The sequence below is a fragment of the Typopeltis vanoorti genome, chromosome 3, assembly GCF_054136105.1.
Source record: "Typopeltis vanoorti isolate ZY-2024b chromosome 3, IOZ_Tvanoo_1.0, whole genome shotgun sequence".
NCBI classification, from domain to species: domain Eukaryota; kingdom Metazoa; phylum Arthropoda; class Arachnida; order Uropygi; family Thelyphonidae; genus Typopeltis; species Typopeltis vanoorti.
In genome coordinates, this window is record NC_143551.1 from 58,221,324 (window position 1) to 58,234,348 (window position 13,025).

Sequence of the window (13,025 nt, forward strand, 5' to 3'; positions counted from 1 at the left end):
ATAACGTGTATAGAAATAATGATATTGCACTAATGTTTCTGTATGTACATGCCAGAAGAATCAGACTAAAGGGAATGAACTGGTGACACCGATAGCCCCAGCCTGTCCAAAGATTACTTGACGTTGTTGTTAGAATATAATTCTAATCTTTAAAGGTACCAGAGGCATAACTATAAACAACAAAATTACATGATAAACACAGTAATAAACTTTAATGAAAGTATAGATATTTTGTACTGAAAAAAAAAACAGTACATCATTAACATGTAGAAAAAAGCAAATCAAAGAACAGGAATACAGGTATATACAAAAATCATTTTACCAATTAAAAATGGTTGCTATGAGCTAGAAATTAATATTAATAAATAATATTAGAACTATTTTTGATGTTTATATATAATCAGAATCTCCCAAATTTTTGGGAGAGAAAGACAATCATTCCAATTCAGAATTCATGAATTTTGGCAATGATGCAGACACTGACGTGTAGAATTAAGGATATTCTGGTTCTATTGTATAAGGCTTTGCCACGTTTGGACTGCTGTGTACAGATTTGATCATCTAGTTTTCAAAAGGATTGAAAAACTAGAAAATGCCCAGAGCTGATTGACTAAAGTAGTTTCTGATCTTTGGAACACTGAAAATGAGGAAAGGCTAAGAATTTACAATACAATTTAGAGTCTAGTGGGTAGGAAGAAGAGGGATGATATGATAGAGATGTATAAGGCTGTTATAGGATTATTGTATTGTAAAATGGTTGGAGATCTGATGAGAACAAGAGATCATCCTTGGAAGCTGTATAAGGAGGGTGTGAGTAAGGGAGCAAGAAGCATGTTTTTTGCATGGAGAGTTGTGAATGATTGGAAAGCATTGCTGAGAGTGTGGTGTCTGCAGAGAATTTGAATGTGTTTAAGGCATGGTATGATGAGTTGTGTGCATGTGTGTGACAAATGGATCTTCTAGATGAGTCCTTGACTCCATGGTATCTTAGGATAATAGTAATAGATACATTCAAAGTCTGCTCATTACATTCCTCAAAAAATTGGTGTTATCAAGTCTTTAATTAATTGAGCACATAATGTGTGCTCCTCTCCCTCAAGCTTACAATAGGAACTTCTCAGTATCAAAACTTTAATGGAACTGAATGGGTACAACCCTCATCAAATCCAGCAGATAACTGACTTCTATGTTCCATTAATCTAAGGATTCTTCAACAGATTGTAGGGTTTTAATCCCTTATATTTTTGGTATCTCCGAACCTATTGGTAGTATTTTGAAGTATCACCTTATTCCCACATATTTTTCTATCAAAATTTTTCTGATCTGTTACCATATAAAAAGACAAACTTCCACCTCTATCTTTAGCTGGTGTTTATCAGATTCCTTGTGAAAATAATTTGAGCGGATAGGCCATTCTGTGAAAAAAAAAAGTATTAATGAACATTAGTATTACTAGAGCTTAAACAGATGGGGGGGAGGGCACTGAAGTACAAGAATAAGTTAGATGGACAGTAGGAGAAAGAAATATAATACGTCAGCATTTATTATTCATCTCATAATTAGAGAATGCCCTCACCTCCACAACCTGTAGCTCTTTTTCTCTTTAATAATGAGAAACTTCAGAAATGAACTCTGATGTGCATAAATACATGGCACCCTTGTGATCGATTCTTTCTGAACTGACCACCTTGAGCTGACCTTCTTTGCCTGGGTTCCATCTTCCAGCAGTCATTCTACACGGACTTACAGAGACAACTTTGTTGAAAAATCTGAAGTCCTCCTAAAAGAAGAGAAGACAAAACTTGATTTTGTTTTGTAGAATAACACTTAAGATTGGGATTTTTGACTCACATTATACATGTGAGACAGATCAAAGACTCTGGAGGAAGGGTATTAAGGAGGGATGTGGATATAAGAAACAGATGGAGAATATACTCTGAAGGGCTTTTGAATGAAGAAAATGCAAGGACTCACAGAGAAGATGAGGAGCCTTATGAGGGGATGGTGCAGAACATTAGTAGAGTGGAAATGAAGGAAGCCATAAAGAGGATGAAGAATGGAAAATCGATGGGCCCTAACAGGATTCCAGTGGAGGCATGGACGGCACTGGGGGAAGAGGGAATTGACCTGCTGTGGAAACTGTTAATAAAAGTTTGGCAACAGGAAAATATACCCGAGGAATGGAGGGAAAGTACTCTTTTCCCCATCTACAAGAGTAAAGGGGGATGCACAAGACTGTAAGAATTACAGAGGAATAAAGTTGATGTCTCACACAATGAAAATCTTAGAGAGAGAGAGTTCTTGATGAAAGACTGAGGAAGGAGGTGAAGATTGCAAAGGAGCAATTTGGATTCATGTCTGGTCGATCGATAACAGATGCTATCTTTGGGTTACGACAGCTGATGGAAAAGTTTCGAGAGAAGGAGAAAGCGTATGATAGCGTATGATAGCGTGCCAAGGCAAGAAGTCTGGAGGTGTCTGAGGGAGAAGAAGGTACCAGAGAAATAAGTCAGGTTGGTGCAGGAGATGTACAGAAATGTGAAGACAAGAGTTCGAACCTGCCTGGGAGAGACAGAAAGTTTTCCAGTGACAGTTGGCTTGCATCAAGGGTCAGCATTAAGTCAGTTCCTGTTTAATATTGTGATGGAGGTGGTGACGGAGGAGGTGAGAGAAGGACTATGTTGTATGCAGATGACATCGTGCTGTGTGCAGAATCAAGAGAAGAAGTGACAGCTAAACTGGAAAGTTGGAGGAAAGTACCGGAAGAGAGAGGTATGAGACTGAGCAGAAGTAAGACAGAATATGTGTTGCAAAGTGGATGGCAGCCAGGAGACAGATCTGGAGCTGGAAGGATATGTCATCATCAGGAAGGTCAGTGACTTTAGATACTTAGATTCAACAATGAAAGAGGATGGTGAGGCTGAGAAGGAAGTGGAATGTAAGATACAAGCAGGATGGGGGAACTGGAGAGAGAGAGATGGCTGGAGTGCTATGTGATAAGAGGGTGCCGATCAATCTAAAAGGCAAAAACTACAGGACAGTAGTGAGACCAGCTATGACGTATGCTATGGAAACTGTGGCCCTGAGGAAAAATAACATCAGCAGGATGGAGGTAGGGTAGATGAGAATGCTTAGGTGGATGTGCGGTGTGACCAGAAAGGATCGTCTGAGAAATGACTATGTAGGGGGAACGGTGAAAGTTATGAACTTAGGAGCAAAGATACAGGAGGCAAGGTTGAGATGGTTTGGTCATGTGATGAGGAGGGAGGAAGAGCATGTAGGAAGAAAGGTCATGCAGATGGATGTGCAGGGGAGGACAAAGCGCAGATGGCTAAAGAAGAGATGGAGGGAGATAGTGGAGGAGGACTTGAGGATGAAGAACTTGGATGTGGCTACAGCCCAAGACAGGAGGTTGTGGAGGAGACTCACCACAAACAGCGACCCTACTTAAGTGGGAAAAGCTGAAGAAGAAGAAGATTGGGATTTTTGTTGGAATTTTGCATTCCCCTGTATTTCACACTTCAGGTACAGGAATCTTTGAACTGAAATTACTATAAGAGGTATAATTTATGTCAATTCTACTAATCAACTGATTTAAATTATCAACAAACCTTATCACAGCATATATAGTCAAAATTTTTTTAAGAACTATGTTATAAAGCATTGTAACATCCAGGTTTCATTTGTCATAGAAGGAAGTTTTTCTGACTTTCCATAAATGATACTTAAATTCGTTAATCATAAACATTTTGATTTTATTAGCTTTTCTTACTCATGGAGAATGGTGTAAGAAGAACACTATTTCTGGTGTTAACAAGGGAATTCTCATAACATTACATAATCTCGTCTAAACTTTTTTTTGCCAGAGGATAGCTGTAAAAGGTATATTCTGGAGTGTGTAAGTTGTAGCAGATGTCATAGAGCAAATCTCCTATCCTGTATTAAAATAAATATTACTTAGAACTCACAGAAGGGATATTCCTATGAAATTTTCAAATTCAATTTTATTTTCCTAATTTTAATTTTGTTTAAATTAAAATTAATATAATTAAAACAGAATTAAAATACAGAGAAGTGCATCCATAGCAGAAACTTTTTCAACTGAAGGTGAGTTAGTTGATCTCATATGGAGGTAGCAGGTTTTTTCACCTGGAAACTTGGATTTTTAATTCCACATATAGGCAAATAGGTCATGAAAACATGCAATTTACAAACAAAAAATACTGTTAGTGGTGGAAGCAGGCAGTAGATGGTATTATGCATTGATGGTAGGGGTGTTGTATAGTTGGAGGATTAAGTAGAGGAGACAGTGAGTTGTGTAGTGGAGTAGTGTGTCCTCCCATAATGACCTCTTGGAGGTATCACATAATAATCATAATAATAATAATAAAATTATCCCCATCATTTCAAGTACAAATAGCAGCATGCTTCATATAGAATCTGCATGAAGCATGCTTCTAAATGAAAATCATCCAAGCATTTCTTCAGCTTTCAAATGACCTTGAGAAACAAACATTAAATTAAATACAACGTGCATGCGCATATATATATATATATATATATAAATGAAAAAAATAAATTAAAAATAAATATTAGAGAAAAGTTTAATTCAGCAAAATAAAATATGGCATATTTTATTTTACTTTTCAATTCTAGATACATGAAGGAAATTACGATATATTTCAAAAAATATATAAATGTTATATTAGATAATATATAATTATTATGCAAGTAGATAAATACAAATATGGATCATTAAACTGAATAATCAAAATAAATAATACATATTTTTTGTATATATAATTAATGCGTCAAAAATGAAATTCTAATACAGTATATGGGCTTATGTTAATAACTTAGAGAACAGAGAGAGTAAAATGATATGTAGTTCATTTTCTATCATAAATTATCATGTTGCCAAGGTCAGGAGTAACAATATGCTAAATATTTAAACACAAATTTCTTACTAAATATTGGAGCATTTTTCATATTTTCAAAAGAAACCAAATTTTCAAATGAACCATACATCTGTTAAAAGCTATAAGTGCAATAATAAATGCATTTAAATTATAAGAACATGCTGAAACAAGAAAGTTATGGTCTTATTTATAGTCTACATATATGCCATAAGTACCACTAAAATAAGAAATGTGTTTAATAATATCTGAAAAAGAAGTTTCTTTGCATTTGTTATTTTCAGTCACAAATAACTGTAACCAATTTCATACCTATTATATATATATATGCTTATGAAATTACTATAAGAGGCATATTTTAGGAATCTATTCTACTAATCAACTGATTTAAATTATCTACAAACATTATCATAGCATAATACAGTCAAGTCAACACTATAGCAAGCACTACTATAACAAATTACAAAAAGTCCCAACAGAAGTCCCATAGGTATAAAATTCAAGGGAATTTAGATAAAATGTTATGATAAAAGAAATTCTCCATAGCAACTATTATAACAAACTATTTTAGTGGTTCATACGAATTGGATACAGTGACAGTCTGTTGTAATAGTATTACAAAACTGTTCAATAAACATATCAGATGCTCCATGAAAGGTACTTTCCTTACCACAAAAAAAAAAGTATTCAAAGTTAATATTGTTATTAACACTTCATCCCATGCCCCTTTTATTCTTTTCACCAATTAAAAAAAAACACACTAATAAATAGTATAATTCTGAAGAGGTGAATCTGGTGACTTTTCAAAACTGTAATAGAATAGTACACAAGTGAAAAATAAAATTAAGTTTATTACGTTAAAAATTAATTATTTACGCAAGATTCAACTTTGCAGTGTTGAGTTGTAGGCTGCTGCTTTAGATTTTAAAGATAATCTTTATCTTTAAAATCTTTATTAAACAAATAATTTTGCAACAACAAACAATTATGGAGAGTAAAACATAAGAGCTTAATGGAATTCATTAAAACACAAATTAAAATGAGGAGAAGGTTTCTCTGTTTTCAGATTAGCAAGTGTATGAGAACAAGTATGTTATTTAAAGAAACAGCTATTAGCAGATATGGTGTAAATACTAAGTCAAACAAAAGTGTAAATAACAATGAATTTATATAATCAAGTTTTGTTATGAAATGAATCGAGTAAATTAATTTCTTTCACATTATTAATTTAACATTTTTATTTAATATAGATGAAATGTTAATAGAACTAGATGCCTGCTTTGCAGCACATCATTCTGCAATCATCATATCATCATGTCCTCTTGTACTTTAAAAAAAAAAAAAAGAGAATTATTGGATCTTTGTGAAAATAAAACATTTATTTGTCCATTTATTGACACAACACTTGTGCATCAGAGTACATAATGCAACCACAGGACCATTCTAAAACAAAGCAATATACTGATTCTTATGTTAATTAAGATTAAGAGTAAATATTCATAACTATGTATAACACATTAATTAAATTTATAAACCAAACAATTAGTCATTAAAAACTGATAACTTCTGTATCTAAACCACAATCTTTCCTAAAATGATCTCATTTGAAAAGTTCTAATCATGAAAGCTTTAATGCCACAAGTTGTTTTAAATATTTTCTTCCAGTATGCTCTGTTCAAAGGAATAACCTCAGTGACTACTCACTCTCTTCACATCCTGGTTCTCCATTCCTCTTACGCTTGAAACCATGGCAACACTGCCGCTTCACAATGTAAGTTTTGTGGATTTCATCTGTTCTCACTCTGAAGATAAAAAATGGTAAAGTTTCATTCAATACCACAATACAACTTTATCCATACAAATACATTATTTATTAATATATGCAAGGAGACAGTTAACACTATAATAAGAATTATTATTATTACATGGGCTTCTCCATGGCATAAGAAGACTCCATGGAGATGCCCGTTATTCATACAATACTTATTGTACCTCTCCTTAAATTCATCACTGACAGAGTATTCATAACCACCTCTGCAATCTATTCCAGTTGTTTGCCACTCTCCAAGCAAAAATTCAGTCATTAACCCTTACTAACCACAATTTTACACAACTCCCATGGGTAACCACTGTTTCCTATTTACTCGTCATGTATTGAAAAATTTCTTTTGTATCAATTTTATAGAACCCATTTAACAAATAAGTTTCCATCACATCCCTTGCTTTTCTGCCTATCAACCAAATTTTACAACCCACATACCTTCAACCTATCATCACAGGGAGCATTCTCTAGACCTATCACCAGCTTGGTCCCTCATCTCCGAATCTCCGCCACCAACTGATCCCATAAAAAACACAGGTCACTAAATCTATGCACAGCAGTCAAGATGTAGCCTTATAAAGAGAGGTGATAATAATCTCCCTATCTCTATTCAATGTATTTTTCAACATTCAAGTAATCTTTTATTCTAGCTCACTTTTGTAATATGACCTCAAAGCTTCAATTCCCTGTCTGCCATCAACCCCAAATCCCTAGCCTCATCAATTTCCTGTGGTTCAATACAATCGATGTAATACATATATCCTTTATTAATGTAATACATATCTATTTTCCTTTGCCCATGTTACCAAATTTATTTAAATCATTTTACTGCATCTGTACATCACCTTCATTAAACTATTGCCATTCTCCCTCATTCTCCTCATCATCCATCTACCATTAAAAATGCTATTAATTAAAAACATTATTTTACATAATTTTTAATTTTGATATAATAATATTCATAATATTTTATCACACATTATATGTCTCAATATGTAAGTGTATAGCAGTATATAAAATCAGCCAGAGTGTCACCACAGTATGCTGAGAAATGCACTGGTAAATCCAATTCTAATTTTTCTCTAACTTAATTTTCCACTGAGAAATACTAAGATTGTGTAAGTTATGCCAACTATTGCACAATTTTACACTTAGAGGCAGAATTAGGCTCTGGTAGTAAAATATGACCTATCAAGAAAAGGTGAAGTAAGGGAACTAGTGGGCCACTGAGTTATATGCTTTGTCCAAGTGGGCCACTACCAAAAAGGTTTTGGAAACACCGGCTTAAAGGTAAGTGTTTAGATAAACAGAAGGACACACACATACTTTTAAGGAATGTGGAGAACCGACTGGGAGAATCTGACTTAATGCTCAATCTTCACCTTCTAATAGTGTACCCTGTTAGTAGATATCCTCCATGATACTGAACATATGAGAATGGACTGGCAATTTGAAAATTTAACTGAAGAAAATGCATTCTGTATCGGATTAAACTGAAAGAAAATTATAGTACAACATATATGAAATGTCATGATAGATGGGCCATCGCATGAATAAACATGCCCTTTGCTTTCTCAACTGGAAACCAGAATGAACAGTGATACATTAGCTATTGGAAAAAAACTTAACATCAACAGAAATCAAGAAATCATCAATGTAAGAAGTACCAATGGAAAAAACACAGAGCTGCAGAAGAATTATAGAAGTACCAGAGCAAATAATTGATGTTACTAAAAGAAAAAAGACAAACAAGTGAGATTCTTCTAAACAATACTTACAATATGTGGTTATATTGCAGGCAACGATCAGGAAAAGGAAGTAGTTACAGTATTCAACATAAACAAGAGGATAATCTTGAAAAGTAGGCAATTTCAAGCACAGTAATGTGATATGGGCAAACATGAAAATGAGGAGTTGAACAATGAACCCTGTCCCCTCTATCTGCCACAAAACATTCTACTCAGGACAAAGTGGAGGAATTTTTCAAGTCATTAGAGAAGGCAACTGAAATAAAGAAAAAAAGGATAAAACTGATCCTTTTTGAAATTCTAAACATCAGAGTAGGAAATGAAAACTAGACAAATAGGAACATTTTGGGAAAATTTGAAGAAAAGAAGAAAACCAACAGTAGCAAGTATCTACTGGATTTCTGTTCAGGACATGAGCTAGCCATTAACAATACCATGAGGATGTACAACAGATGGACAAAATATGTAAAGATAGATTCACATGGTATTGGTAATGTCAAGATGGATGTAAAGATGAATTCACATGGAGAAAAGATGTAAGAAATCAAAAAAGTGTCAGTGACTACATTATTGTTGACAGTGTTATCTTTATGCTCATTCAGAACACAAAGGCAGATAGAGGAAGTGAAGAAGGAAGTAATTAGCATTTAGTTTTGAACAGGATAATGATGAATGTCATATCAAAAAGAAAAATATATACAAACATTTTAAAAATATTCCAAGTTAAGCAGTTTCAGAAGTGAAATGAAGACTAAGTATAAAAATATGATTCAAGAAATAATGAAAGCAAAAACCAAACACTTAAGATTCAATGGCAGACTCTGAAAAAAAAACAGTGACTGATTCAGCTAGGGAAACAGGTGGTGAAGTTGTTTGCAAGGATAGAAAGAGGAAATCCTGGCAAAGAAGAAAGTGTACTGAAAATTCCTAGCAAAGTATGCAACCTGGAAGAATATAGAAAAAAAAAACATCAGAAAAACTAAGCTACATGTAAAAGTGGCTAAACAAAAGTCATGGGAAGACTTCAGTAAGAATACAGAAAATAAATATGAGGAAGGAGGCTTAAAAAACTTAGAAATGAAAGAGAGAAATTGGAAATGATAATGAAAATTGAAGATAAAGATATTCCAAATATCTTGAATAATTAATTTAAAGATTGTTAAATGAAACAAGCAGTGAGAGAAGAGTGGTAAAAAATATCCAAGAAGAATAAAATCAAGCATACATATTAATACATGAAGTAAAAAAAAGCTATCAGAAACATGAAATGTGAAAAAGCAGTCAGTAAGAATAGTTTATATGGAGTGGATTATATTCAAGGAGACAGGCTTAAATATGTTAGTATAGAAGTTTTACAGTAGCAGCATTGCATCATTTAAAAGGTGTAGTCAGAACCAGCATGAAGAGGGAGAAGCAAGGGGGGAAGAAGAAGAGTAAGTGTTTTGTAACGAGAATTGTGGGTTGTTCGAATGAATTACCTGGAAGTGTGGTGGATGTGGAGACAGTGAATGCATTCAAGTCACAGATGTCAAGCTGTATGTGTGTGTGTGTGTGTGTGTGTGTGTGTGTGTGTGTGTGTGTGTGTGTGTGTGTGTGTGTGAGGATCTCACATGATGAATTATTGACTCCATGGAGGTCTAATAATAAGGTTGAATTCTGGATGATTTTAATAGAGTTCTAATAATATTCATTTATAAAAAGGAAAACATAACTGAATGGGAAAATTAGAGAGAAATTTCCATATTGAGTGTTTGGTTTCAGTATGATTTATTATTATTATTATTATCTTAAGACCCCATAGTCAAAGATTCATCAAGGAGGTCCCATTATCATACATACAATTCATCATACCATGCCTTAAACACATTCGAATTCTCTGCAGACACCACACTCTCAGAAATGCTTTCCAATCATTTATAACTCTCCATGCAGAAAACATGCTTCCTTATTAATCCTATAACAACCCTTTACCAACTTGTACATCTCTATCATATCATTCCTCTTCTTCCTACCCACTAGACTCTGTAAATTGCATCTTCTCAACCTTTCCTCATATTCAATGTTCCAAAGATCAGAAACTACCTAGTCAATCATCTCTGGGCATTTTCCAACATCTCTTCATCCTTTTGAAAACTAGATGATCAAATTTGTGCACAGTAGTCCAAATATGGCCTAATCAAGGCCTTATACAATGGAACCAGAACATCCTTGAGAAGGGTCCATAATTCCTTCTTTCTCTGTATTGAATGCTTAATCTCTTCATTCATTTCACACCTATGTTATTTAACCTTCTGACCCTTGGAATACATTCAGACATTGCCTCTACTAGATAGACTTGAATATCACCCAAGCAGCATTGATCTCTTTTACCACCCAAATCCCCATTCCATGAGAAATCTGCAAGCCATTCTCCTGATCTTCTCATAATTACCAGCCTTATAGTTCTACATACATCCTTTCCTCACAGAAGTCTTCACATGGCTCACAACAACCCCTCCCCCTCTCCAGGTAATCACATCATGGTCACTCTTACCAATTGGAGGAAGATATGATACCTGATTTATAATGACATCCTCTGATGAGATGATCAAATCCCAGATCTTCAATCCTTGTGTGTCCTCTGTTACATACCTGAGACAGTTGTACCTCAAAAACTAGAGAAAATAATTTTCTTTTACTTCTGGTTGTTATCTTGTCATCTCAATCTATAAAACCATCCCCATAATTGATTACCCTTTTCTTATTTGCTTGGCTGATTTGCTTATACATTTCATGGTCACTACTCTCCACATTACCAGGTCTACAGAAACATCTGACTAAGTACATGGTGATTCAAAAGTCATGCGCATCATAAAATAAACTTGAATTTTTCAATATTAAAGACAAACTTTATAGAATTAATTTGTTACAAACAAAGCTTATAACCATATCCTTACAAAGGCAAAAATAAATCCAATCTTACATTCTCCTTGTTACTAAAGCAAATGTTCGAAATGGCCACCATGTTCTTGAACAAAGGTATGTGATCTTTTTACCAAATTGGAAGCAACTCTTCAAAGCATGGAATTACTGACTGCTCTGATTGCTTAAGTGCTGTTTGTCATCAGTTGATTAACTGTGTGAGGATTATGTTTATACAACTTACCTTTCAGGCAACCCATAAAAAGAAATCTGAAGGTGAAAATCTGACAACCTTGGGGGCCAAAGTCCTTTAGAAATCAGTCTGTCACCAAAAAACTTGCAAAAATTGCATTGTTTCATTTGATGTATGGCAAGTGGTGCCATACTGCTGTAAAAAACAATCAACTTCTTCAGTTTCAAAGAGCCACAAACTGGGTGATCAGATCTTGATACAGTGTACTGTTCAATGTCATCTCAAAGAAAATTAGTCCAACACTGTGATGCCATGATACTGCACACACACACCACACCACACTCCAATTTTCAGATAATGCAAGGACATTTCATGGAAAATATGAGGATTTTCTGATGACCAAATTCTGTCATTTGGGCTACTGACATATACACTTAGGCAAAACCATGCTTTGTCACTAAGAAAACATTGCCCAGCTTGTGAACTCCATTTTCTTCAACAAATGATTGAAAACGTCTACAGCAAACAACATGTTTTTCCTTTTACAGCGACTTCAATTCCAAAAATGAGTGCATACAGTATGGATGAAGCTTTAATTGTTTGGTGGCTCTCCAAATACTGCCATGTGACATATCTGTCTGTGCAGATATGTCACATGGCATAATGTATGTTAAGGTTTTTTAAGACTCTTTGAAGGTGAACATTGCAACATGTGATGTACTGCAGTCACTTTAACCTTAGTCAAAATGGAAGGTCTTCCATGCTGCTGTTTGTCTGCAACTGATCCAGTTTCCCGAAAGCATTTGATTAATCTCGTGATTGTCAGATTTTGATGAACAACAGAGTCAGGACACTTCTGATAAAACTCCTCCACAACATTTGCACCAGAACGACAGGCAAAATAACATCATTGTTTCTGGGAAAGTACCATTTTTGCTTTCCTCATGAACAAAACTACACAATGGACACATGGCAGATAAATTACATGATAGTGGCCAATAGTCCTAGGGTGCCATCTATAGGTGAAACAAATAATTAGAATTGAAACACTTCAATGCAGCTCAGCTTCGACTTTGATGCGTGCGACTTTTGGATCACCCTGTATTTCATTCTATTCATCTCTATCTCACACCATACTGCCTAAAAACAATGTCACTATTTTCCCCTCACACATCTCTACCTTGTACAAACATAACTCTTTTTCTATCATAAATAACACTCCACCTCCCCATTTTATTCTTTCTATCTTCGTGAAATACATCATACCCTTCCATCTCTATTCCTGTCAAGATGCCATCTTCATCCAACAATGTCTCACTTATTCCAATAATTTTTGGGTAAACAATTCAATCAATGCAATAATTTCATTCCCCTTGTTTCTGATACTTCTAGCATTCATATACGAACATAACAGCTTATTCCTGGATCTATAACAGCTTTCACTG

At 34.4% G+C, this 13,025-nt stretch overlaps 1 protein-coding gene across 1 annotated transcript in view; it reads right to left on the reverse strand.

The window, feature by feature from the left end:
• LOC150108176 (transforming growth factor-beta-induced protein ig-h3-like) overlaps positions 1-13,025 on the reverse strand; it is a 327,473-nt gene that overhangs the window by 212,007 nt on the left and 102,441 nt on the right. Inside the window, exon 4 of the mRNA XM_090390423.1 lies at positions 6,621-6,718. Coding sequence (XP_090246549.1) covers positions 6,621-6,718 — 98 coding nt within the window. The remainder of the gene's footprint in view (positions 1-6,620; positions 6,719-13,025) is intronic.